Source organism: Vespa velutina, chromosome 2, assembly GCF_912470025.1.
Source record: "Vespa velutina chromosome 2, iVesVel2.1, whole genome shotgun sequence".
NCBI lineage: Eukaryota > Metazoa > Arthropoda > Insecta > Hymenoptera > Vespidae > Vespa > Vespa velutina.
In genome coordinates, this window is record NC_062189.1 from 12,299,531 (window position 1) to 12,325,015 (window position 25,485).

General features: G+C 32.5%; 6 protein-coding genes across 15 annotated transcripts in view; 2 read left to right on the top strand and 4 right to left on the bottom strand.

The window, feature by feature from the left end:
• LOC124957602 (homeobox protein AKR-like) overlaps positions 1-3,465 on the bottom strand; it is a 44,248-nt gene extending 40,783 nt beyond the window's left edge. Inside the window, exons 1-3 of one of the 2 annotated variants that reach the window (XM_047514626.1) lie at positions 3,220-3,465; positions 2,949-3,145; positions 2,732-2,829 (exon numbers count right to left, since the gene is read on the bottom strand). In XM_047514626.1, the coding sequence (XP_047370582.1) occupies positions 2,732-2,747 (16 nt within the window). In that variant the 5' untranslated portion in view covers positions 2,748-2,829; positions 2,949-3,145; positions 3,220-3,465. The remainder of the gene's footprint in view (positions 1-2,731; positions 2,830-2,948; positions 3,146-3,219) is intronic. The other variant, XM_047514625.1, reaches the window with a different exon arrangement.
• Positions 3,466-4,173: 708 nt separating this feature from the next.
• On the bottom strand, positions 4,174-7,472 carry LOC124957601 (cytoplasmic tRNA 2-thiolation protein 2). Of its 3 annotated transcripts, none has more exons than XM_047514620.1 (5): positions 6,992-7,472; positions 6,627-6,792; positions 6,275-6,549; positions 5,263-6,189; positions 4,174-4,405 (listed from the first exon to the last, which is right to left on the bottom strand). In XM_047514620.1, exons 2-5 carry the CDS (start codon positions 6,698-6,700, stop codon positions 4,365-4,367), a joined length of 1,317 nt encoding a protein of 438 aa, XP_047370576.1. In that variant the 5' UTR covers positions 6,701-6,792; positions 6,992-7,472; the 3' UTR covers positions 4,174-4,364. The 3 variants fall into 3 exon arrangements, with proteins under 3 accessions (XP_047370576.1, XP_047370577.1, XP_047370578.1); XM_047514621.1 differs by having other exon boundaries at positions 6,923-7,472; XM_047514622.1 differs by lacking the exon at positions 6,992-7,472 and having other exon boundaries at positions 6,627-6,879.
• Positions 7,033-8,495, top strand: LOC124957604 (39S ribosomal protein L40, mitochondrial). 2 transcript variants are annotated; one of them, XM_047514627.1, is made up of 6 exons: positions 7,033-7,190; positions 7,262-7,378; positions 7,586-7,669; positions 7,766-7,936; positions 8,012-8,210; positions 8,288-8,495. In XM_047514627.1, exons 2-6 carry the CDS (start codon positions 7,344-7,346, stop codon positions 8,408-8,410), a joined length of 612 nt encoding a protein of 203 aa, XP_047370583.1. In that variant the 5' UTR covers positions 7,033-7,190; positions 7,262-7,343; the 3' UTR covers positions 8,411-8,495. The 2 variants fall into 2 exon arrangements, with proteins under 2 accessions (XP_047370583.1, XP_047370584.1); XM_047514628.1 differs by having other exon boundaries at positions 8,322-8,495.
• A 148-nt stretch (positions 8,496-8,643) lies between these two features.
• On the bottom strand, positions 8,644-14,720 carry LOC124957835 (E3 ubiquitin-protein ligase RNF139-like). Of its 4 annotated transcripts, XM_047515233.1 has the most exons (5): positions 12,109-12,244; positions 11,285-11,827; positions 10,875-11,219; positions 9,889-10,300; positions 8,644-9,652 (listed from the first exon to the last, which is right to left on the bottom strand). In XM_047515233.1, the coding sequence occupies exons 3-5, from the start codon at positions 10,900-10,902 to the stop codon at positions 9,157-9,159; spliced, it is 936 nt and encodes a 311-aa protein (XP_047371189.1). In that variant the 5' UTR covers positions 10,903-11,219; positions 11,285-11,827; positions 12,109-12,244; the 3' UTR covers positions 8,644-9,156. The 4 variants fall into 4 exon arrangements, with proteins under 4 accessions (XP_047371189.1, XP_047371185.1, XP_047371187.1 ...); XM_047515229.1 differs by lacking the exons at positions 10,875-11,219; positions 11,285-11,827 and adding an exon at positions 14,357-14,720 and having other exon boundaries at positions 12,109-12,367; XM_047515231.1 differs by lacking the exons at positions 10,875-11,219; positions 11,285-11,827 and adding an exon at positions 12,469-12,781 and having other exon boundaries at positions 12,109-12,367.
• LOC124957836 (neuroparsin-A-like) lies at positions 11,247-19,881 on the top strand. Of its 2 annotated transcripts, none has more exons than XM_047515235.1 (4): positions 11,247-11,339; positions 18,380-18,443; positions 18,530-18,668; positions 18,828-19,881. In XM_047515235.1, exons 2-4 carry the CDS (start codon positions 18,394-18,396, stop codon positions 19,017-19,019), a joined length of 381 nt encoding a protein of 126 aa, XP_047371191.1. In that variant the 5' UTR covers positions 11,247-11,339; positions 18,380-18,393; the 3' UTR covers positions 19,020-19,881. The 2 variants fall into 2 exon arrangements, with proteins under 2 accessions (XP_047371191.1, XP_047371190.1); XM_047515234.1 differs by lacking the exon at positions 11,247-11,339 and adding an exon at positions 16,679-16,836.
• Positions 19,882-20,694: 813 nt separating this feature from the next.
• Positions 20,695-25,294, bottom strand: LOC124957837. 2 transcript variants are annotated; one of them, XR_007103750.1, is made up of 2 exons: positions 24,194-24,476; positions 20,695-22,409 (listed from the first exon to the last, which is right to left on the bottom strand). XR_007103750.1 is itself a non-coding variant. In XM_047515237.1 (2 exons), the coding sequence occupies exons 1-2, from the start codon at positions 24,845-24,847 to the stop codon at positions 22,395-22,397; spliced, it is 270 nt and encodes an 89-aa protein (XP_047371193.1). In that variant the 5' UTR covers positions 24,848-25,294; the 3' UTR covers positions 20,695-22,394. The 2 variants fall into 2 exon arrangements, 1 of the variants encoding a protein (XP_047371193.1); XM_047515237.1 differs by lacking the exon at positions 24,194-24,476 and adding an exon at positions 24,593-25,294.
• Positions 25,295-25,485: the final 191 nt, after the last annotated feature.

The following is a 25,485-nucleotide window of genomic DNA, read 5'->3' on the forward strand; positions in this document are numbered from 1 at the left end:
TATCTAATTTTAAATACTTTAATTAATTTAAAATATTACTTGATTAAAAATATTTGCTGTTTAGAACGCGGAGAATATAACAACGTGATAATAATGTAATCAATCATGTCGCAAGATATATTAAAATATATTTTATTTTTGCATTAAACATAAATTCCCTTTATGGTTACCACAATCTTACGATTTGAAAAATTTTGAGAAATGTTATCGTAAATGTAATGATTATGAGTTAGGTAAATAAAAAAAAAAAAATTTTTTTTTTACTTAGAAAATATAGTTGAAGTTTTTTCTCGGTACAAAATAAATACGATTGAAAGATTAGACGCGACCTCAGAGCGAAATTTTATCGATGTACGAGAACATCACGAAATAGTTGCAAAACTTTTTGAGATATTGCCAGAAAGGGATTATCTAATTTCAAAGACAATTATCGAATAGTCCCGATATTTTCTCTCTGTATTCTTTCATCTTTTACCTAACGAAGGAATAAAGAATTCCCAAAAAAATACAAAATTAAAAAATTTGTAAAATTTTTTAACATTGCACAATTACATTAACGAGTAAACCGGGGAGAGATTAAAAGAAAAAAAAAGTATCGTGAAAGAGATGTTTTTTTCCTAAAGATTAATGCGTGATCGACACGAAGAAGAAAGCATTAATTTCATTATAGACATGTATGTATATATATTAACTCGAAACGTTTCTTTCAGCATCGTCTTTCAGCATCGAAAGTAATTTGTGAAGCAGGCAAATTTGAAAGCCGGATATGCGGTTCAGTCTTGTACGAAGCTTCATCGTGGTACGTATTGTAATTAAAAGACTATAAAATATCGATAAATTAGCGTGATAAAAGGGCGAATACCGAGGTCGATGATACGTAGATCGCTATACAAGTCTATACGTATAGAGATACATATTTTTGTTAAATATAGATATACATATTATAGTATAGGCGTATATACACATAATATAGATCGCCGTCCATGAATACGCTTAGTTGTTAATTGGTTAAGAATTAGTTACGAAGTAATCAGCACGAAGCGACTTGCTGTCCATTTTACTCGACCAGAACGTTCTTCGTTTTATCACCATAAAATATTTCTCTGTGTAATATTTTATGATTGCAATAATTCGTATTCGTAAAAATGATAAAGTTGCAATAAATTAAATGTGGTATTACAACGCATATATGTACATATTTCTTTTTCTTTTTTTTTTCTTCCTTCAACTTTTTTTATTTTTCAATTACGAATTTATCTATATATAATAATATTCCTAATCAAAAAGAATATATTTTATTCTAAATGATGTATCTATTTAATGAATTAAAAATAATATATTCTATTATATTATATATAATTTAATAATACAATAGAATTTATATAAAAGAAAAACAGTAAATTAATGTAAAAGAAGATAAAAGAAAGACAGAGCGTGTTCAAAGCAGTGTAATATTCGCATCCGCCGGAAACGGAATCTACCTCCACGAGGAAAGAAGGAAAAGTCGTCTATTGTAAACGAGAAAGAAGACGAATCGAAGTAAATAATTCTTTTCTCTCTCTCTCTCTCTCTCTCTCTTTCTCTCGCTTTTGAACATGTAACCTTTATCGATTTTTCGACATATTATCTATTAAGAGACACATGTTCAACGTGAAAATACGAATAATTCAACAATCGTGTCTGATTTATAACGATATTGTAAATACATATTTACAAAGTATGTCGATAGAACGGACGAAAGTAATATCCATCGAAAGTCATGCGATAAAGCACGTTTCATTTCCGGCCGAAAAACAGACAACATGGAGCAATCGAAGTAACCTCACTTTTCTCTTTCTCTTTTTCTCGTCGTTGATTTACAAAGTAAATAATACTCAATATTTTTTTAGACACGGTGACATCAACTATTTTGTCGTTATTATTCAATATATATTCAATATATATTGAATATATATTGAATATATATATACATATATGAACAACGAAGTCGATAAAATGTCGATGACAAGAGACTAACTTTAACTGTGATAATGTACGAACGATTTAATATAACACGTGGTTTTAATAAAAGGACTTCGAATATCCTCCTTTATAGATCTTTTCATTATCGTAAAAAATAAAAGGAAGTCCTTATTTGTTAAAATAATAAGAGGAAATTTTTAATTGCATTGATCATTGGACTTTCTTGCTTTCACGAATTTTCGCATTTCGAGATATCACGCAGTAACGCGTTAAGAGAATGAGAGAAAGAGAGAAAGAGAGAAAGAGAGAGAGAAAGAGAATGAGAGAGAGATGGTAGAAGGGACGCCGCGTACAAACTCGCGCGCAATCTTTCTTAAGCGAGAGAAAGAGAGAAGACGGGTTGACAGCCGGCGAAGCACGAAATCCGCTGGTAGAGAGTGCGTGAAAGAAGCAGAATCCTTGGCGATAGTCAAGTGAGCCCCGTGGCGCGCTTACGGAAGGCTTTGCGCGCCACCACGTGTCTGCTCCGCTCGCGCCAGTGGCGTCTGACGCCGGAAATTCGACATTCACATAAAGAGATACACATATAACACGTGCACATATAAACATACACTAATCAGAGACGCAAGTTTTCGCACGAGTCGTTTTCTCGATTCTTATGATTTTCTCGATAGACGATTCTTTTAATTTTTGTTTTTTTCTATATCTTTCGATACCTTTGCGAATTAATTTGTTGAGATATTAAAAAGGAATAAATTCGATTACTTACCGATACGATGATCCATAGCGGGTAGACCGACGTAGATGCAGTGTATGCGCGCCAGACCGGAGTGTAGCAGCGACGTTGTTTACACCGTCAAACACGAGCTGTCAAACAGAAGAAAGTGGATTTCGCTTTAGCCGTAAAATGTTAGGAGCAATCTCGTCGATGTCGTTTCCTCGAAGAAGGAAAATAATGAAAAGCACGTAGAAGTATACTATCGTACGTTGTCGATGAAGAGGACGTTGCGATTCCCGCGCTTTGTCGAGCCCACGCCGTTTTTCCCCCCTTTTCTCTCGAGACGAGCGCGCGCGCGGCCCGGTGAGCACGATGTAACGAGGCACGCGTCCACGCCGTCGCAGCCACAAGTCTTTCTTGACCCTTCGGCTATCTTCTTCTTTTATTTAACCTTTTTTTTTTGCTCTCTCGCGAAAACAACAACGACAATAAAGAGAACGAGAACGGCAACTAGAACTAGAATACGAATATGAACTTACCGGCGTGTGTATCGTAAGCGACTTTCGATAGTCACGTTTTTGTTCTTCCTTCCCACCTTATCCTTCTTCCTTCCCTTTTCTTGCGTCTATCCTCTTTGTATAACCAAGAATTCTTTCGCTTCTATCTATGTGCGAACTGTAGAGCGTCAGTCAGATTGACAGTCGGCGCTCGGCGGCGATGACAGACAGGTGCACCTTACCAACACCACCATTACCACCGCCACCACCGCCACCACCGTTTATCCCTTCGATCTTTTCCTCAACTCTCGCCATCTGTTGGCTGCCTGTTACGACTCCTCTTTCTCTATTTTCCTTCTTAAAACCCACGTCTTCGTCCGTCAAATTTTTAACTGTTTTATAATTATCGATTTTAATATTTTTCAACTTTTTACGAATTGTTCCTTATTACGAACTCTTCATTCAAAATAATTTTTTTTTATATTTGCAATAATCGTTCGTTAAAATATGCATCCGAATGAAATCATATTTGCTCAAAGATTCAAACGTATAAGAAAAATGAGATTCTTGAACGAATGCCTGTAATCATTTGAAATTTTTCCTTTTGTAATTATTAATAATAATTCTTTTTTTCGAAGATATAACAAATCTTGGTAAATATGACGTAATGATTATTACATTTACAATTTTTCATTGAATTTCTAGGTGAAATAAGTAATATTTGTAATTATGCTTTTGATTTTATTGTTTTTTAGAATAATTTATATTGTATTGTATCTATGATCTGTTCCTTATAATGGGTTAAGAACGGATAGATTTTAATATATTTAAATGTTTACTTAAGTTACATACATTTTTTAATAAAGACTATATCTCATTTTAAGAATTATGACATGTTTATAACGAGTCTTGAGGCGGTGATAGAGCAAAAATATCTTCTTTCTTTCTAATTCCTTCTTTGTATTGGCGCATTCTTTCATTGTGCATTGTTTGTAATCGAAGCAAAGACTTTTTTTTGTATATACATTCTCTAAGATCATCAAGATAGTCTTGACATAACTGTTTCTTTTGCCCACCGTGATAGCCATAAGCTTCATAACACTCTATTGCTTTTAGTTCAAAATTTGCACATTTAGGTATCAGTTGAGCATTATAAGTCTGTCGTAAATGAGCTGTGGCTGAAGTTGTTACATATGGAGGTTTCTCGATATATGACTCCATAATAAACCTAAAACAATAATATATATTTTTTGTATCATACAATTTTATTATAATAATATATTTTGTTATACCTTAAATCATTATTAAATATTTGATGATTTTAAAAATTCTTTTTATAAGATATTAAAACCTTAGTATCATCTTTTTATGATATGATATAATATTATCTTTTTATTTTCTTACTAATCCAAAAGCTGAATTTTATAGAATAAATCAAAGTAAACTGAAAATAATCTACATTTGTTACTTTAACTGTTGAAAAGATATTGCTTTTATAAGTTTAAAAATATAATTAATTTTGCATTTATTATTGTGTCAATTTTACAAATTTAGTTCTATGTAATTTTTACATTGACATAATTATATAATCTTAGATAAAATTTTATAAAATTCACGTTACTAACCTCTCTCGATTTATATTCCATATTAGATACTTACCTGATATAAATTTTTAAATTTTTGTGTAATGCAATGTTATTAACTGTCAAACAAATGATTATTAGTAGTAAACGTGATAGTTACTGATTGGTAACGACTATACAGAAGAGTACCTATCTTACAATATTTGCTTGTATATCATAGCAGCCATATTGAATTCTAAATACGTGGGACATTTAACTGGTTAGAAAAAAGTATGTAATAAAAAACTTAAAATCAAAAAACAATTTCCTTTTATTATGTAAATTAGTAATTATAATAATAAATCTGTGATTTAATTCGGCCTAATTTCATATGATAATCTTGTTTGAATAGCATTCAATACAAATAAAGGTATAGATTTTATGTCAGAAGATCGAAAGATCAATCGACAAGAATAACAAAGATGTTTTAATATATCATTTAAGCTGAGAGATTGTGTCTTACATTTTTTGTATTCTTTGACATTCCAAGTACATTCTTTTCCATTAGCAATATTACTATCATTGTGATTATTTTCTTCAGAGTGATTTATTTGTACCGTTAATTCCTCTGGATTAACATTAAGTAAATCATTGGTTTTTTCTTTGGTATTATCAATATCTATGTTATTTGACGATAAAAGAGCAGAAAATGTTGTTCCTTGCAAAGCTGATATTTCATCATTTGTTACCTTTGTATCTAAAGGTATGTTACAAAGAGCACATACTGCATTTTTTTCTAAATTTTGACACGCAAGTAATTCTGTTGATAATTTTCCACCTGTGCGAAAAACTGTAGATACAGTTCCATGAAACTCTGAATTTAATTGAGATATGAATTTATTTGTTAATGCTTGTATAGAAGTTGACAAATTCATATTATTTTGTTTACTAGATCGTACAGCATTTAACTTATTACAATTTAAATAATTGATTATTTCCTCTTTTGTAAAATCTTTCATTGGTCTTAGAAGCATAACATCTGTATATCTTGTATCAGAAAAATCTATATCTGGAGAAAGCTGAGCACCACGACCAAGTGATATATCACTCAATATATTTACAGCAATATTTGTTGCACAATCAGCAACAAATACTTTATTGCATTCTAGTTTTCTTGCGGCTAAGATAAGTAGTCTGTGACGTAACTGCCGTAATAATTCTTCCCTCGCACTATCATCAGGTAAATTATTAAGCATTTTTGATATAACATCATTTTCATCTATTACAACTTCTGGATCATCCATCAGATAAATATTTGGAATATCATTTTCACACAAAGATTCTTGTAAAGATGCTGTATATCCCACAAATCCAAACATTTTCACTTGTTTAGCTATTGTATCTAACATTTTTTTTCTTTCATTTACTGTATATCCTTCTACGATCCCATCTGTAAACAATATTGAAAGAATTTTCTTTCTATAAAAACCTTTCAAGCAAAATTTCACTTATAGTAAGAAATGAAAATATTTTACCATTAATAAAAAATATGACTACATTAAATATAATCTTTTTGTGAGTCGTTTCACTCATTCCAGATTTAATCAAATGTAGCAGTGCAGTTGAATTGTCTCTACCACAATATCCAATAAGTATTGTATCTCCTCGATGGATGATTTTTGATTTACCAAGAGCTGCTCTGAACTTGTGCGTTGTATTAATTAAAAAACAAGATGTGCAATATCCATCCTTTTTTCTTAATATTATTTCACAGCTATCAGTCCGACACTTTTTGCATATATCGGAATGTCTACAAAGTATAATAAACCATGTTATGTTATTAATGATTATGCATTTTTTAGAATTAATTGTAAAAAAATTACTTACAAAATTTGTATTGCATCAATTTTTGGTGTGATGTCATCATTAAAATCACATGAACAAGCATTTAAAGAACACATGATCTTTTAAAAATGTTTATATCTTCTATTTAAATATTCTAATTATATTTATTTGTTCTATAGTATTACACAATCCGGTTTTCATAAAATAACTATAAATTTAATTAAAAAACTTTACAGAAATTAATAATAATGAGATGTATCTTGATATTTATATATACATATACATAATCAATATATTATATATATATACAAATAATATATTAAAATATGTAAATATACCAATGTAAAAAAGGTTCTAACTCTTTCTTCTTTTAACAACAATAATCTTACTATTATACGTATACGTACGATTTCTGATTTGGAAATAGTGCTTCATATTCTAACCAATGGCGGCGTTTAAATCAAATCGTTGAGAGTTTAGTTTCCTTCATAATGTATATATATATATATTTGTGAGGGAAGTGTTATAGGTTATTATATTTAATTTATATTTTATACCTTTCTTTTTTAAATAAAAAAGATGAGCGAGTAGAATATTGTTTTAAAGGTAATGTTTAGTATTTGTTTAATAAAAAAAAAAGTTGATTAACCTTTTTTACTTTAATTTATTGAATATAGGAAATAAAAAATCGCTTCTGTTAAAAGCGATACCGCAATAAACGTTTCACTGTGATCTGATGTAATCCAAATAAACAAAAATATGGGTTTTCTTAGTGTTTTACCTGTATTTTCAAGGTATTGATATATTTTAGCTTTTTATAAAATTATGGAAAATTTGGTAATAATATGCAAATGTATATACATTTCAAATAAGAAAAAATGGGGTTAGTTCGTATCGAACATAATTGTATAAATACTCAAAATATGGATGAAATTATATAATTATATTAATTACGATAATATATTAATAGACTATTAAATTATTTGAAATTTTTTTTACAGATTATCTAAATGTGCTATCACAAGTATACGTAATATATCTACTTATGGTAACCCACTACAGTTTGGTATAACCAATATGCTTCTGTATGTATTTTCATAATATTGCTTAAATATAATGTAATATTATCTGACAACAAATTAATAACTATATTTGAAATGATCAATAACTTATGTACACAGCGCAGAACCATTGAAAAAGAAGAAGAGATTAGATCCAGCTATAATTAGACAAAGAGAAGAAAGAAAAAAAAAGAAATTGGAAAAGTCAATTCGTCGTTTACAAAAATTTGCTAAGAAATTAAAGCCCATTAGTGAATTGGAAATACCATTATTCTTAAAAAATGAGAAAGAGTAATATCAAAAATTTATTAATTATTGTCGTTTTGTTTATTGCCGACTTTAAAGCTTTTAATTTTTCTTATATAGACAAAGGAAACGTATCTTTCCACCTTTATCCGAAGAGGAAGAAGATAAAAGAGTATTGTTACAAAAAGAATGGAGTAGATATAAAAACAAACAACATAAGAATGATATTCAAACAATAGAAGAGTTAATTTTGTCTCAAAACAGAGCACTGAAAGAGCTAAAAGCTGAATCAGAAGAATTATATAATGAAGCGATACAGGTATATGTTTATCTATTGTATTAAATTATTTCTGTTACTATCTTTAACTGCAAGTACGCAAGTATTTGTTATTTTAGATTGATCTTACCTTTTTGCCATATTTAAAACAAGGTCCTTGTCATACACCACCAATACAAAACTATGATAGTCCAGATGGGGAATATATAGATATGACAATAAAATATCCGGGTGAAACGTAGCTAAGTTAAACGAGATTTTAATTAAATTGTATGTATAAATAAGATAAAAATTAATGTTATCAATATAAAATATTAGCAAACTTTACCAATTTTTATAATTATAGTGCTAGACTATAAAAAGATTATATAGTATAGAGTATATATAGTATAGACTACAAACTATATATATATATATATATATGTATATATATATAGATATACATACTTATATAATACATATATAAAAGACATGGTGATTTCTTTATTAACATTTATTCAGAGAAAAGATGTTTTTTATATCCTTTTTTATATATCACAGAACAGTGTATGCTTAAAGGAACATTCGTTCTTATATGTTGTTTAGGATGCTTTGATGTATGTCAGTATAAAATGTATTATCTTTTATTTAAAGTTATCTATACCCAAGTTTCGAACTGAAATACTAATCTGAATAAATAAAAGAATTTAGTAGATTTTACTTGTACAAATAAGATGGAATAAGTAATGGAATGAGATGTATAAAGATACATCTGATATGGATATTCGAAAAAAAGTTCTCCTTTTCAATTTCTATTAAAAATATATCGTATACTATCCAAAACGGCGATTCGATCTCTGATTGTAAATGTTGATTGGACGTATAGAAGGATTATTCTCTGAGTGGAACTTAACACGACAGAATAGTAAAAAGTAGTAAAAATAAAAAGGAACGAACGTATATATGTATATACATTTCTTTTCCATTAACGTGTGTAGCACGTAGTATTTCAGTCGAACTTAAGTTCTCGCTTGCACATGGGACAGCTGTCGCTAGTCTTTAAACATTGCCTGAGGCAATCCGCATGGAAGAGATGATGGCAGGGTGTCACCCTGGCTTTTGTCATGGTACAAAGGCAAACGGAGCAGACATCGTCAAACCTATCGATTTCCTCCGCAGTGGCCTTTCTATATCGATTTAATATCTCCCGTTCGCGTTTTAACGCTGCCCCAGAGTTTTGCATAAGTTCCTTCCATCTCAGATAAACGTTTAGATAAGTTGCAACAAAAAGGAATCTCCAGGGTGCCGTCGGTAAGAGTATAAGACTGAAGAAAGCTGATATACCAATAGTAAAGTATCTTAATATCACAGGAGCATAAAGATTTTCGATGTTTTCCAATGCTTCCAGTTGTAGATATCCTAGAATCGTTGGGAACATGTCGACGAAGACCTTCTCCGTTGCCGAATAATAAATCCAAGTCAATACGGTATACAACGTCGAGGGCCTGTATAATAAAATAAAAATATCTATGAATTGTTATTTAAACAATAAGAATATTATAACGTTTTAATAAATATAATATAATTGAAAGGAATTATGTTTTAATTTATGATCCGACATATTATCCATCCTGAAAGACTCCAAGAATCTGTGTCAGCAATGATATTTTCTTTTTGAACGTCAAGGTAATGCTCTCGCATTTGTTGATTGTGAGAATAAAAGAATTACCGGAAGACTTACTTATAATGTTCGAGTCCTTGTTCCAAACCGAATACGAGGAGCATGAAGGTCAGAGTAACAACGAATGTAACGGCCTTGGTCCACTCTAAGACAATCTTCGTGGCCGACATAGCGAGATGTTTGATCTGCGATCTCTCTGTTAAAGTAACATAAGGTGTCCAGTCTTCCTTTTCGATCAGTTCCTTTATGTAGCTCACGCAATAAGCGATAACGTTATAAAACATAAGAGTGTAAAGGCAGGTCATTCTTTCCTTCGGTACCAAAACTTTATCCGCGAGCATCAAGAAAACTATTTGATTTGCCATCACGGAAATGTTTTTCATTCTTAGAAAAAGATTTTCTGCACGATCGACGGGTCCATAAAGACGTCTTAAGAAACGATAAAGGGGTTTCCAAGCTTTCGAGAATCCACCTATGAACATACGTAATATTTATTTTACATATATTAAAAAGATCAATCCATTATCGTTTAAAAGAAAATATTGATTTAATGAAGGATTACTAGTAAATATAAATTTACCAATCGGTATATACAATGTATTGTATATTAAAAATATTACAAAATAGTAACGTTAATCATCTTTTACCAGTATAAGTTATGAACTGCAAAGATCATTGAGCTTAAATAAGCACAGGATACGCGCGAACCCGTGAAGGAACCAGTTGTATCAAAAGAAATAGTTTGAAGAAAAGAAAGATAAGGTCTTATCAATCGTATAATATCTTTTTTTTTTCGAAGGAATATACGAATCATTAATTGCTCATCAAATGAGATCACATTTTTTAAATCATCCTTATATATTTTGTGTGCGTGTGTGTTTGTGTGTGTGTATGTATATATATATATATATATATATATTGTTTTTTCTTCTCATGCTCTTGTATTCTACGATGAAAGTAAAAAGGAAAGAAAAAAGGAAAAGGCTGAAGGAAAAGATACGATCGCTATCTAAGTATCTATTTTGTACGTTTTACGATTACGCAGCTTTTAAAGATAACTAAGTGGTAGGACATTCTTAGGATTCACAATATTTCAACTTCCTTCGTGGCTAATGCCAAGGGTCCATCATTTCCGTTAATTGAGGATAACGTAATCGATGTTGCCGTCGATCGTCTTCATTTTTCGCAACGGCTGGCAATACAAATTTGCATATTAATGGATGTCAGTTGGAAGAGTCATCAACGAAGAGGATAAGACGGACGGACACGAGGGCTGGCAGGTGCGGGCAGAGACCGGGGGGGATGATGTCGCCTTGGCGTCGAACGATTCACATGGCAACCAAGATCATCCTTCGGGATTCGTGCGCTCGATCGGGCGGACGAATCTCTACCTATAAAACAACCCGTCTTGGTCGACAGTGGCACATAGCGTTTCTCCGTCATCGTGGTGAGTTACCTTCGATAACGAGGACAGGACATCGCCGTAGAGATCGAAGACGAAACGATAGAAGGTGAGAAAGAAACACAAAAAAGAAAAAGAAAGAAAGAGAAAGAGAGAGAAAGAGAGAGAGAGAGAGGGAGAGTCTATCCATTTATCCATTTTGATTAGATTAGAATAGATCATATCGATTTGTTTGTATAAACATTGTAGATTTTTCTTAGGTTTTCTCACACGAGAGACCAGATTTTTCTATTTTATCAATGTTTGCGTGTGTTTTTCTACTATTTTATCAATGAATGTTGTTGCTCTTCCATTGCCCCTTTGCTTGATTTTTATGAATGTGATCTGATCAAGAGTCCTTTGAGCGTACAATTACAAATATCAGTAGAAACGTTACGTTGATAGTACGATACGATTTAACATACTAAGTATATATATATATATATGTATATATATTTATCCAAACGGCTATCGCGCAAATCTATAACTTTTGTTCTCCGTTGAACGTTTTGATATCGGTAAGTTAACGGATATTCGCCTTGATGTATACTTCAAGATCTATTTTACAAAACAGAATTGAATTACACACTTTAAACCGATTGATATGTAATGGGCTCTCTTTTCGTTGCGACTTAGGTTTTTCCTTTCTTATTCGCCAAACATAACTAACTGGATGGCGAATTTGTAGTAATAACTAATCGTAAAGGAAAAAAAAATGAATTCTTTTAGAATTTCGATTTTGAAATTTCGAAAGAAAGGGCATAGAGAAATAATTGTTTTCAATACGGTAGGAAATTAAGTAAAAAGAATTCTTATTTTTCTTTTCTTTCTTAATTTACCTGCTGTTGCTCCTACGAGAGCTTTCAACGTGTAAACAGGATATCTGTAATTAGCGCTTAATACCACAGGTAAAACCAAAGCCGAATACAAGGCTGGTGCTGGTGAGGGTAAGAGCGGTAGAGGACCACGCGGACAATAGGGTAGTAAAAGAACAGCGCTCAAGAGGCAAACGCTTTGTGCCGTTTTCTCTTTGTCCACCGTTAGCGAGTTTGCTCTCACACGACCCCTCACCCGCGTTATCATACCCATATCGTCTTCCTAAAATCATATAAATACATTTATCAGACTCCTTCTACATTCGATACTTAATACATTTTACAAATATCATTTGAAACGTTTAGAAGATTTGCTTATCGTACGAGCGAGCTCTGGCACGAACGATTTTATGTTTATTTAGAAATAAACAATCGTAAAAGAGATATTAAACGAATGTTATACTGATGATTTGTAGTTTCTTAACGAGTCTTAATCGTATACAGTGGTTCAACAATTTTTCTTATAATTTAGCAAATAGATCGACACGTTAAAAATCGAATTCGCTTCGCATTCACTTTTCGAACGCAACGAGCTTTTGGCAAGATCACTCTGCAGATCCGTCTATCTTTTTCTCTTCTATATTCAGCTTCGCATACTATTTTCAACCGAGGACCTTAAAGTTCGCTTGATCGTACGTCTTTCCTACGTAAGCGAAAACATTGAACACTTAAACTTTCTCTGACTTTATCGATCCATCTATCGGTCTTTCAGAGGAAATACTCTTTTTCCCTTTTCGAATGATATATTTAGATGTTTATTTATACTTTCTTAGTTCAAAATTCTCTGCCGAAAATGTACGCCTTGTTGATACTATTGTAAACGTAAATCTGGTAGCAATATTTCTCAGTCGGGATATAGTGATGTTTAAAAATAAACAGTTGTGAGTGGAAGAAAAATAATAGTGTGGTTTTTACGAAAAGTCTTTTTTATCTCTTTCGTGGAGATAAAGATAAAGATAAAGAGAAAGAGAAAGAAAAAGAAAAAAAGAAGAAAAATAAAAAGGGAAAGAAGAAGGAAAAGAGAAAGAGAAATTATTATTACTAATCCATTTAGGAACGAGATATTAAAATATTGAAGATATTTACAATTTGTTGATCGTGATAGTCGAGTTAGACGGAACGTGTGACCGCGTTAGCGTTAAAATCGCATGCGCTCGATGTTTTTCTTGTTATTTATATTTTTCGTGAAAAACAATAAATATCAATGATATGTGATAGATAGAGATAGACAGATAGAGAGAGAGAGAGAGAGAAAGAGAGAGAGAGAGAGAGAGAAGGAGAGAATGAGAAATCATAGGATTAAATGTAAATTTTGTACAAATTGAGAGGAGGATACCGCGGATAAAATTTGGCATTTAGATCGCAAGTTGGCAAAAATTTAAATGCGTGGTTAATGCGCGATGTTTACAATTTGACACTCTGCAACTGGTTTATTTCCGAAATAAACCAGGTTCAAAAGATTCACGTAAACCGATATCTTTTAGGCGTATGACCCGGAAACACATGATGCAAATGGAATTCGAAGATAACTTTAATTGTGTATCATAAAATTGTAAACGTGCCAAATGTCGTCGTCTCGTACGATGTGATGATGATGATGATGATGATGCATCATCGATTTTAAGAAGAGAAATAAATTTGTATGAGAAAGTCATAGAAATCGTCAAAATAGATGAATCATATATCTATACCCATGTATTTTTTCTTTTTTCTTTTCTATTAATTGTTTCAATCTAATTATTATTATATATTAATCGAAGTAAATGGTTTTCTTGGTTCTCTTCAATTTGTTGCTAGTATCAATGAGATGTAGATTAGCAAGCGTGTATATGTTTGATGCTAAAAGCGAAATGAGAACATAAACTTAAAGTTTCTTGGCCCGGAGTCCGGAAGAATGTTAGCACTGAAAGTTTGCAATCGTTTAATCATTGCAAACAAAAGTGTTTGTTAGAAGTGAGATGAATAGACAAAGAATTTCGGTTATATGCAAGCATAGTAATCGCGAAGATTTTCTTCGATGTATTAACATACACATATCGTCGAGTTTGATTTTATTCCAATAAAATGGTAGAAAAATTTTATTCTTTTTTTTTTTTTTCTTTTTTCACATACTTTATATACTTTAGCATTTTTTATCAATTACAATAAAAAGATAATTTTTTAATCGATTATAAATTACTTCGCGATGTTAATTAGATAAAATTAAACTCACCTATAAGGTGTTTTCTTCGAGAAAATAAAAATTCTTAAATTATCGTCACGCAAACTGGCAACCCTTAAGATGATTAGACTATAATAGAATTCGCTAAGTCTCAAGTCGTGGAAAAGATGTTGTATTCGTATTGGACAAATGAAGAAAAGTCGCGTTACTATTATTTGTTCACTCTCGAAAGTGACTACTCTTTTCGAATCGAGATCGCGTGTGAAAAGAGAGACGAGCGATGCGTTACTGGGACTCTTCTTCCGATGCACGTAGACTGCTACGAAATAAAGAGTACGATCTCACGGTCGCGATGTAAGAAGAGATTCGTTGGGGGTTTCTGCTACTCGAAAAGGGGATGGGGAAGAGTGGGGTGGAGGTGGACGAAGAAAATCTGGCATCGCCGAAGAGAAACGCAAATTTTCGTTGCTATTATTAGAAAGACGAGATATGCGAACGTGCAACTCCAACTCGTCCTATTCTCCGTTCGTGATTTCTCTCGTCACGATTCGCTAAAATTTGTTTACGTCTGGGCGAATCAGCCGAATCTACGAATCGCGACACCTACGCTACCAAGAAGCCACGTACATTAAAATGAAAAGATACGAAAGGAGAAGGGAAAAGTCCTTCCCATTCATCTATCGGCTTCCTCTTCGTTTATTGTACGTCACTCTTTCGACGTGGCCGTTCGCCATTAAAGAATAGCTCGATGATCTTCGAAAGATCATTCAGAAACGTCTCCTTCTCTTTCTCGCTTTTACTATTACTCTCTTGGCTCGATACATTTCTGAAATTATGATGAAAATTTTTTCTATCTTATGGATAAATCCTACTCGAATATTCTTTCTTCTTCTTTTTTTTTTTTTTTTTGTTTTTTTTTGTAATCCTCTATAACTTAACTTTGAAATTGTATACTCATATATCTATATTTTTTCATTATTTTCTTCATATATCGAAAGATATTTCTTCATATTTTCTAAATATAAGTTATAATACAATATAAATTTCATATTAAATAACTTTTTCCTTTAGAAATGAACAAACATTCATATAATTTCTACTTTTATATTGTTCTTTTTGAAACTTGTTTAACAAAGAACGAAACGAGTACGATTCGTTAGGACAAGAGCTATCAGAAAAGCCACCGATTTTGTAAAGGAGGAGATTATTGTCATTAATCTCGTTGCTTTTAATAATTAATACGAGTTATCGGTAACGTAATTTTGAATTTTTAAAAAACAAATGATGCCAAGAAGATTTAGTTTTTTATACAAAAGATTTCAATCTGTTCTTGTATAGTATAGTGCGTAGATATATTTCTTTTTGTCGAATCGATTAAATTACGCAGAATTGGCCGACGAACGTCAAGTAGAAGATCTATTTACTATGCACCCTTGGCCCAGCGCAAGATGTAGCTTCCACTGACAATTACATGAGAAATTATCAAACGTTCGGTCCGATTAGAGAGTCAAACGATTTCGCGGAAGCTTCCTCTCTCTCTCTCTCTCTCTCTCCCTCTCCCTCTCTTTCTTTCTCATTCACTATCATTGAGGTCGAGAAGAGATGTAGAGTTGAAAGAGATGTTCGCTTACTGGCGTCGACGCTTCGATTATTCTTGTACTCCTGGATCTCCCGGAATTGTGATTACTATGATCGCATTAAAGAGAAGAAGGAGGTAATAATGAGTGAAAGAGAAAAGAGAGAGAGAGAGAGAGAGAGAGAGAGAGAGAGAGAAAGAGAGAGAGAAAGAGGAGAGAGAGAGAGAGAGAGAGAGAGAGAGAGAGAGAGAGAGAAAGAGAAACGATATATGAGAGTAGGAAGAACTAAGCTAAGAGCTTCTGTGACAATCAAAGAAATGAGTGAGAGAAAGAGACAGATAAAGATAAAGAGAGAAGGGGTAAGTGGCGGAAAAGAGTCCAGTGGCTTTTCTTTCTGTTTCTGGACATCGATAAATCTCTCTCACGCGCTAGTCTTTGCCCTCGAGATGTGAAGGAGGGATATAAAGGGGGAAAATTTCTTGGCTGGCGTCTGGCGCAATGTTGAAAAGTGGGGGGATTCCACGACTGCGTTATATCCTATGTGGGACAACGGTTTTGTCTATCGCACGGCGAATCCGCGAGACAAGTGACGAGCCGATTCAAATTATCCTATTTCTATCCGTATCATTTTTTCTTAATATTTTTGTTCGATATTCCTCCGTCTCCTCTTGTCTCTCTCGCGAAGCGATCGATCTAATTGCCTTCTCTTCTTGTTTTTCTTCTTCTTATTCTTCTCTCGTGTTCGAAGAAAAACGGTTGCGTCTACATAGGACAGCATACATGTGCCGATCGGTGCTCGTCGAGACATCGGCGTCCATGTCGATGGATCGTTTCACGAGGAAGATTCTATTTGGATTTGCTCCGAAGGCAAAACTCATAACTCAAAGAAAGGATCGCTATTTGAATACTCGTCCTCTTTTGAACGTTTCGCGGTGTCAGTGAACGTGTTCATGGGTAATGATGGCATCTTAAGTATATAAAAATAACTTAGAATCTTTAAAATTTTTCTTTATCCCTTAAAACTTACGATCCATTTCGATATTTTATGATAATAATTATAATTAATAAAATTGATAAAAAAGAAAAAAAATTGGTAAAATTGATCACGTAGCTTGTTCTACGAGATAAATGAATACATCGCAAAGTATTGACAATACGTTTGTAAGCTTCTTTGACTTAAAATAACATTAGTGAAATATGATTTTTAATTTCCGCTAGATGATGATATCGACTGTTCAACTTTAAACTTTTATGATTCGTTATCAGTCATATGATAAAATGAATAAATTTTCTTACGATCTTTGACTATCCTTCGATTTCACCTTGAGATCCTCCGTGTAAAAATAAATAAATACTCGAAGAAAAAGCGGGGTTCAATGAATCGGCATGAGTCCGCGTATAATTATTTCTTTCTTCGATAATGGTATTTACAGTACGATAATTTACAGAATACAGAGTTCGTACATAACTTCTCTCTCACGTGCGCCTGATCTTTCACATTAACATTCCGTTGACCAATGGCGGCTATTATATTATATAGCGTAGTCAACATCGTACCTTGTTTTCAACAAATTTCCAACTTGATATTCTTCTAACTTTTTATGGAAAATAAGTTACGTATTTCTGCTATACAAAGACGATTCTCACATTTTCCATTATTCGATTTATCCATTATTTAACATGCTAGAGGAGATACATAAATACATCGATTATTTACGAGGAGCTTTAATTAATTTGTCAAATTTTTGTTTCCAAATGTTCGAGTAAAATTATTCATAATGTTGTTATTTTTTTTTTTTTTCAAAATATTTTAATATTTACTTTAAACACATGTCTAATATTTACTTTGAACACGTTATCATTTGGCTTTCACGTTTCATTGTAACTTTCTAAACAATATTTTAGTCGTTTGGGCATATATTAATTAATAAGGATATCGGTCTTCTTTAAAATGCGATTTAAAATTCATCGTCTTATCAGGTTTTTTCCTCTTCGTTGAAAAGAGAAGATACGAACCGTTTGATTCCGGGTGGTCTCCGGTGTAAAAACAAAGGTGCAAGAGGGCAAAGTGACAACGTTCAGTCATAACCTTTGAGATAACTTTTATGGCATATCGACATATATGTCTGTAAAATACAAAAATATTCTTGTTCGGCAAATTAGATTCATATTTACACACACACACACACACACACACACACACATATATATATACCAGTACTTATTTTTTCTCATAGAATTGCGTAAAATTATTATATTATTAAACTTTTCAATTTGTTTTGAATATTACATCATCGAATAATCAATAATGCGCCAGCGATGATATAAAGAACGAAAATATTGTCAATTGAAATGTAACGAAATATAAAAAAGTTCCATGTATTTGAGCTTTATATAGGTCGAATGAATTTAAATTTCTATCACTTTCTTGAAAATCATCATTTAAAGAACATCGTCTTATTATCCGCTATATAATGCTTCTTCATTTCTGTTTCAGACACTCGAAACGACATGTCGGGCCAATCCACTTACGTACTCATGCTATTGTCCTTCATCTTTGTGTAAGTACTCTAGAAATGATTATTTTTTCTCTCTTTCGCAAATTCGGGAAAAAAGGGCACGAAGAATAAAACGAGGAACGTTTCAGATCGAGCAGCTTTGCGCATCCTTTCATCAGACAGCGTGAAGACGTGAGACAAGCTTGCAAAGGATGTGGACGTGATTGCGATAAGTGCAAGTATGGTTTCACGATATCGGATCTTTGTGATGTTCCTGTATGCAAAAGGGTTAGTGCTCTTAACTAATAAATAATAAAATACATTTAATTATTTGACACATTTTGAAAGAGAAGATATAAATTTATAATATTCAATAAAGAATATTTTTGATCGATGAAAATTGTACCATTTTTTCTGGGATATATATTTATTAGTTTCTTTTTCTAGGGTCCTGGTGAGATTTGCGGAGGACCAAGTGATTCGTGGGGAGTTTGCGGCGCTGGATTAATTTGCAGTTGCAACAAGTGTATTGGTTGTAGTATAGAGGAACTCGAATGTTATTCGCATACTTGCCCGCCTCATCTCAGTTTGGAGACACGTCATTCCGATGCATATTACCGCTTTCCTACAGCTAAATAAAGGGCGAGTCGATCTGGATTTCGGAGAACGAGAGAGTGTGTAGGATGAAGAAGAGACAGGAAGCTAAAGAGGGAAAGAGAGAGAGGGTTAATACATTCCAACGATTGATCTCATCATAGTTGATTAGATAGATTTCGTATAGTTCGATTGTTTTTAATAATTTTGTTGCCTTCTATCCGACTGTTTGTCTATCGGTTTATTGTTTGTGATGTTTTAAAAAGAGTTCCAAGAAAAAAAAGAAAGAATAGAAGAGAACGGATTGGAAAAAACTACGATCTCGTTAAACGTATTATCTGTTATCGATTATGGTTAACAGAGCGATAAGACTCGAATAGTTTTTAAGATTTTACTTAATTTTATTATTTCGTTCCACGACATATATGATAAATAGCAAATTATACTTATCGATCGGTTTAAGGATAAAACGCAAGCACGCACTCTCATGCGTCTCTCCGTTCTGCTGAGACTAGAATAGACCTATATATCTAGTTATATTAAAAGTATTAAATCAATCGTAACTGGGCTGTGAGTTGCATTTCTTATCGGAACAGACGCGAGTCATCGCCTTGACCTGATTTTTATGTTACGAATATTTCGTAGCTTCTCGCGAAATATTCGAAGGGCGAGGTTTTCCCGCGATTCAAGTTAACGATGAGAAATCATGTTCTTTTCACGGAACGTACTAATATGTGCACTTGTAACATTCTTCTTTTATTTAAATACAATTAACGTAGTTAGGCTATTTTTAATTTTTCGTCTTTGGCTAAATAAATATTTATTTGCTCAAAATAACAAGATTATTTATGTGATCTATTATAAGAATAATCGTAAAATAAAAGCACCATTTTTTTTTCTCTTGAAATTCATTCTTCTTAATGATTATGTATCCCAATATTTTTTAAATTATTAATTCATTGTTTACGACGATAATCGTGGCAGTTTAAAGAAAATGACTTTTATTATACTGAAGAATTTTAATTTAAATGAAATAATATCGATGAAAATTAGTCGAGGAATTTTAGTTTGAATTATGAGGCATACCGGTGCTGCCACCAAGCATCACTGCAAATATCGTTCTTATAATGCTGTTGGCTCAATCGATAACGTATGTATATACAATGAGAATAACTAGTAAATACATACAGAGGTAAGATTGAAATCATTAAATTTTTATAGATTGGAAATAAGATGATTCCTGCTTATTACGTAATATTGGTTATAATGAAGCATTGATATCGAAAAATGATTTATTATTTACATTCTATATTTTGTCTTGAACAATTAAATGCTAACGATAATTGTTAAAATATTATTTGTGAAAGAATGTATTTTGTTTGGGAAAGAAGTATGGGTATAGAAAATTCGAATGTTTTTTTATCTAATCTGAAAAGTATCTCGAAAACATACGTTTACACTCTATTATGTGTTTACATATCGTAAATGCTCGTAGAAATGGTTACTTTTTCAGCAGGATAATTAATTGAGTTTATATTTAAAAGTACGTATATGATATTATATATATATATATATATATATAGATATATATATATATATATATATATATATATATATATATATGTATATATAATTAGTATACGTGTAAATGTATTATTTTATGAAATATAATAGAAGGAAAATACGTGTACGTATATAATAAACATAGTGAAAACTTGGATATAACAATAAGAACTCTTATTTACGTAACGTTGACACATTCGTTAAATAAATAATAATTGTATAATGTGCTTAGTGACACACGGTTACACGTGAATTTTGACGTAATTCGTTATATCGCAGAAATCTAAATATCGCACAAGTGTCGTTCTATATTAATAATAATACAACGAAATCGACGCTTTAAGAAGTTCAATTAAAGCGAATACTCTTTGTGAATCGACATGGTTTTTGTTACATACACGTGATGTACAAGTGTATGTGTTTATATTATTTATCGCAAAATAAATATTTTTTTAGTTTTAATAGTATTCTCCGTTCGCATAAAAGATCGTAAGTATTTATATATTTATTATACATATATATATATATATATATATATATATATATATATACGCAGAGTGTTGAATAAAGAAAATTGATGTCGAAATATAAAAAAATCATGACGTAAAGCAAAAGTTGACTTTACTGAATTTTAAATAGGTGAAACTTATAATTACAATACCACAGCTCAATCAAAATTCTACGAAGGGTTCTGTATTATGATCTTTTATGATTCACAATCAATTTTTCAAGATGTATGTGTTACTTTAAATCTATAATACGAATCATATATGTGGAAACATTTATCATTCGATGTATAATCGATTACATCTAGGAGATACAAGAGTATCATGGATTTTATACAATGTAAACCAGAAAATGTAAACACACACACAAGCACGCGCACACACAAAGAATTATGTCATATTTGATAGAGTTTGTTTTTCATCGTTTATTCTGGATGCTTTCTGATCACCGTCGGGGTGTATGAAACGATTCGAAAATAGCGCATTTTCATTTGATAGAAAAACGCTTTTGTTTTGATTGGTCGATTTGAATAGTTAGCGGACCATTAGAAAACGAAAGCGATTGTCGCTGATGCTTCGAGACTATAATTCGAAAAATAACTATATAAGTAACAGGTAAGAAAGAAAGAGAGAGAGAGAGAGAGAGAGAGGGGAGGGGGAGAGATGGGGAGAGATAGACAAACGTATAAATAGAGAAAGATAGAAAGAGAGGAAAATGCACCGCGTATCTTTACCCCTCGTATTTGTACGAACGATTACGTCAAATGTCTCTCGGAATAATTTCTCGTCAAGGTGAAATTCTTCGCCGACATGGGCTTAAAGAACAAGCAGAGTATATTTTTGTAACAAGTCATCAACGTCCATCGGCCGGACACACGCGTATGAAAAGGAGGAGAGCCGAGATGACGAAGAGTCAGGTCGTGAGAGAAGTTGAGAATAAATGTCGCTCGTTTCATATCTTTTTTCTTCATAGCTGCGTTAAAATGCGTTTTCTAATTTGTTGACATTCCTTCCGGTTTTCAACTTTCATCTCTTTCTCTCTTTCTTTTTCTTTTCTCTTTCCTTTTCCTTTTTCTTTCTTTCTCTCTCTCTTTTTCTGTTTTCTCTTTTTAATTTCTTTAATAAGAAATTCTTCAACGAAGAAACATAGGATTTTTTTTCTTTTTCTTCGACAGACTATCATGAAACGTGTTTGAAGACACGTTCTTTTCTTTCATTCTTTCTTTCTTTTTTTCTTGACCGAAGAGTTTGCTAGTTAAGAAAGAAAAGCCATTGCACGGTGCATCAAAACTGGGTCAATACCATCCTCCTTTCTCGTTTGTTCCGTTCTAAGTTGCGTGCACGTGGGTGCTCACTCAACGAAGCGCTGAAAGATAAAATGTCTATATGTTAGCTCTACACCGTGTGTGTATATGTATATATGTTTGTGTGTATATATACATATATATATATATATATATATATATATATGTATATATATATATTAAATATGTGAGCATATTCATTTTTGTTCTTTTGTAATATCCCCGTTCCTCGTAAAGCGCGTTAAAACCTAAACGCAATCGAACAACGATCGTCAGCGACCAACCTTAACGTTCACATGAGTGCAGAAAAGAGAATGGCACTACGTATCGATCAATATAAGTGCTAACACATCTTAATCATCTTTCCATTTATTTATTTTTTATCTATACTTGGAATCTTGGACTTTACTTGTTTAGAATTCTTTGAAAAGAATAAATCAAAATGTCTTAGCGAAAATTATTCAATCTCCTTATTATACTTCATTTAAATATGTGCTGTTTAATTGAAATATATAGGTTCAAAAATTTTCCATGCCTTTTTTTTCGTTGTTTCTTTTTATTTCATTTTGCGCCAATGCGTTTAGGCCTTTACCATGCAAAAGCCTGTTTTTTGTTCGTCGATTTAAACGCCTCTAGAATACTCTAGAATACTCCACAGATAAACGCTCTTTTTCTTTTGTCGTGTAGTGGTCGAGCGAAAATAGATAGGATGGAACACGGACAGTGTCGTCTTGTGTTGTGTTGTATTATGTTGTTTTGTGTTGTGTTGTGTTTCGTATTTGTGTGTGTAATATATGTTGTGCTTTTTTTCTCTCCTCGATACGAAAACGAAACTCCATTGGCTTGTGACTCGGCTCGAACTAAATTGAATTACGGCGGAGAAAATAACTGGGGACTTTCCGGTTAAAATCATCGTAATCGCCGATAATAATTCGAAAGAAAAAAAAAAAAGAGAGAAAAAGAAAAAATACTTTTTTCAAAAGGACGTGCTTCCGAAAGATCGCGCGTATATATATATATATATATATATATATATATATATATATATATATATATTATATTTATCGTTTTCCAAGTGCTATCGATTTACAAAATGTTGTCACGTTTCAACATAGATTGATATACGGAATGGTTTGTGAACAATGGAACCCATCGCTTTAAATTATGTAATCGTCCTCGATTAATGAGCTTCTTCTCATCCACCTCTAACCGCAAATAAAAAATATTCCTTTTGCGAATAAAAAAGAAAGATAAAATATAGAAGGTTAAAAGGGTAATTTGCGATTTTAGATTATGCGATAGAGGTAGAATAAACATGCTAACATGATCGGCTGTCAACTTCACACGCGACGTGACCCTGACAGCTTCTCGACGAAATGAATTCTCAAAGAGAATGTATTATTTTCAAAATGTCCATATCATATCTATACATTTATATATGTACATATATATACATATATACACATTACATCAGTCGATTGTTGATTTTATGCGTCATTTATTCCATTCGATACAACGCGATTTGATGTTGTTCAAACGAATCATTACTTTCCGTTCGAAAGTTATCGTTTTCCGGGGCTAATTGAAAACTTTCTGATTACTTTAATTCCATTGCTGGCAGAGTCTTATTTGTTATAAATTCCGAAATATTTTTGATTTTCTTCCTTTATTAGTCTTTTTCTTTCTATTTTGAAAATAACGGAACTAAACCATTTGAAGCTTGCTATTTGCATTCTTTCTCGTTCTCTCTCTCTTTCTCTCTCTTTTTCTCTCTCTCTCTCTCTCTCTCTCTCGTTCTCTTTCTTTCTTTCTCTCTCTCCTTTCTCTTTTTCTCTTTCTTTCTTACCTTCGCAGATACGAAGGACTGGGGCGGTGCCGGCATCAAGTGGTCCAGATTCAACAACAAAGCTGTCTCGACGACTCTTTTACTATCCTTTACTATTGGACGAACGAAACGCGACAACGAAGAGACGACGGTGATGAGAAGCTCTTGATAATCGATGATAAGGAAATAGAATGATATGAGTCAAAAGACGAAAGAATATTAAAATAACGGAAAGGAAAATAAAAGGTAAGTCCTTGGTATTCGTATAAGTTAGTCCATCATCGATGAGGAGATCGGAGAAATTGGCGAAGGTGTATGTCACTGTCCATTTTGTTTGAGCAACTTTCTTGTCCTGAAGCCACGAAATCCAGCCTGAATTCTAGTAGCTGCAGCCTGTTCTGCCTGTTGTCTTTTTCTCACCAGAAATCCACGAATTCCGGCTTGGATTTTCGTTGCTGATTTTTCTTCGAGAGCCTCCCTAGTATTTTGCCTTTTTAAAGTCGACGTACTCGATGATGTAGACTCATCGTCGCTCTGTTGTCTCTTCTGATACGGCTGTTGTGGTTTCGTTTCCTTCAATTGTTTTCTCACGCGATAGCCGCGAAAATTTGCTTGAATCTTTGTAGCAGCCGTGTTAGCTTTCATCGTGTCGTCGTCCCTTAATTTCTCGGACATAGGTCCACACCTCTTCTTCCGAGTGTTTTATTATCTAGCCTTTTTCTTTTGTTATTTTTATGCTTTCTTTTTTCTTTTTATTTTCTTTTTTATTTTCCTTAAAAAATTAAAGAAGTGCCCCAACGTCGTACGATACGAAAAAATTTTTTATTTCTATACTTTGATAAATAGATAGATAGATAAATAGATAAATATGTATCTCCTTTCTTTTTTTATAATGAATGCTCGATGTTAGTTTAAAGTCTCTTTGAACACTTTAGACGGCCACTTTGATGGAGATGCAAAGTGAAACTGACGGTAGCAATGCTCCCGCTCCGTGATCCGCCTTGCGCTTCTCGCTTGAGCGCTCTAAGCTCTCTCACTTGCTCGAAGAGAGGCGGGAGATCTTTCGCGCATGCGCACTTCTTTCAACGTGCTCTCTCTCTCTCTCTCTTTCCCTCTCTCTCTCTCTCTCTCTCTCTCTCTCTCTCTCTCTCTCTCTCGTTCTTTTCGCGTTCGCCTTTGCGAAAGCATTTGCGTGTATGACAACACGATACGAATAAAGAAAAATTTGTTCGTGCCTTGAGAATTGCGAATGAACGTTTCAACTTTCGTATTAAACATATATGAGTTTCTTTTGTTTCTTTTTATTTTTAACA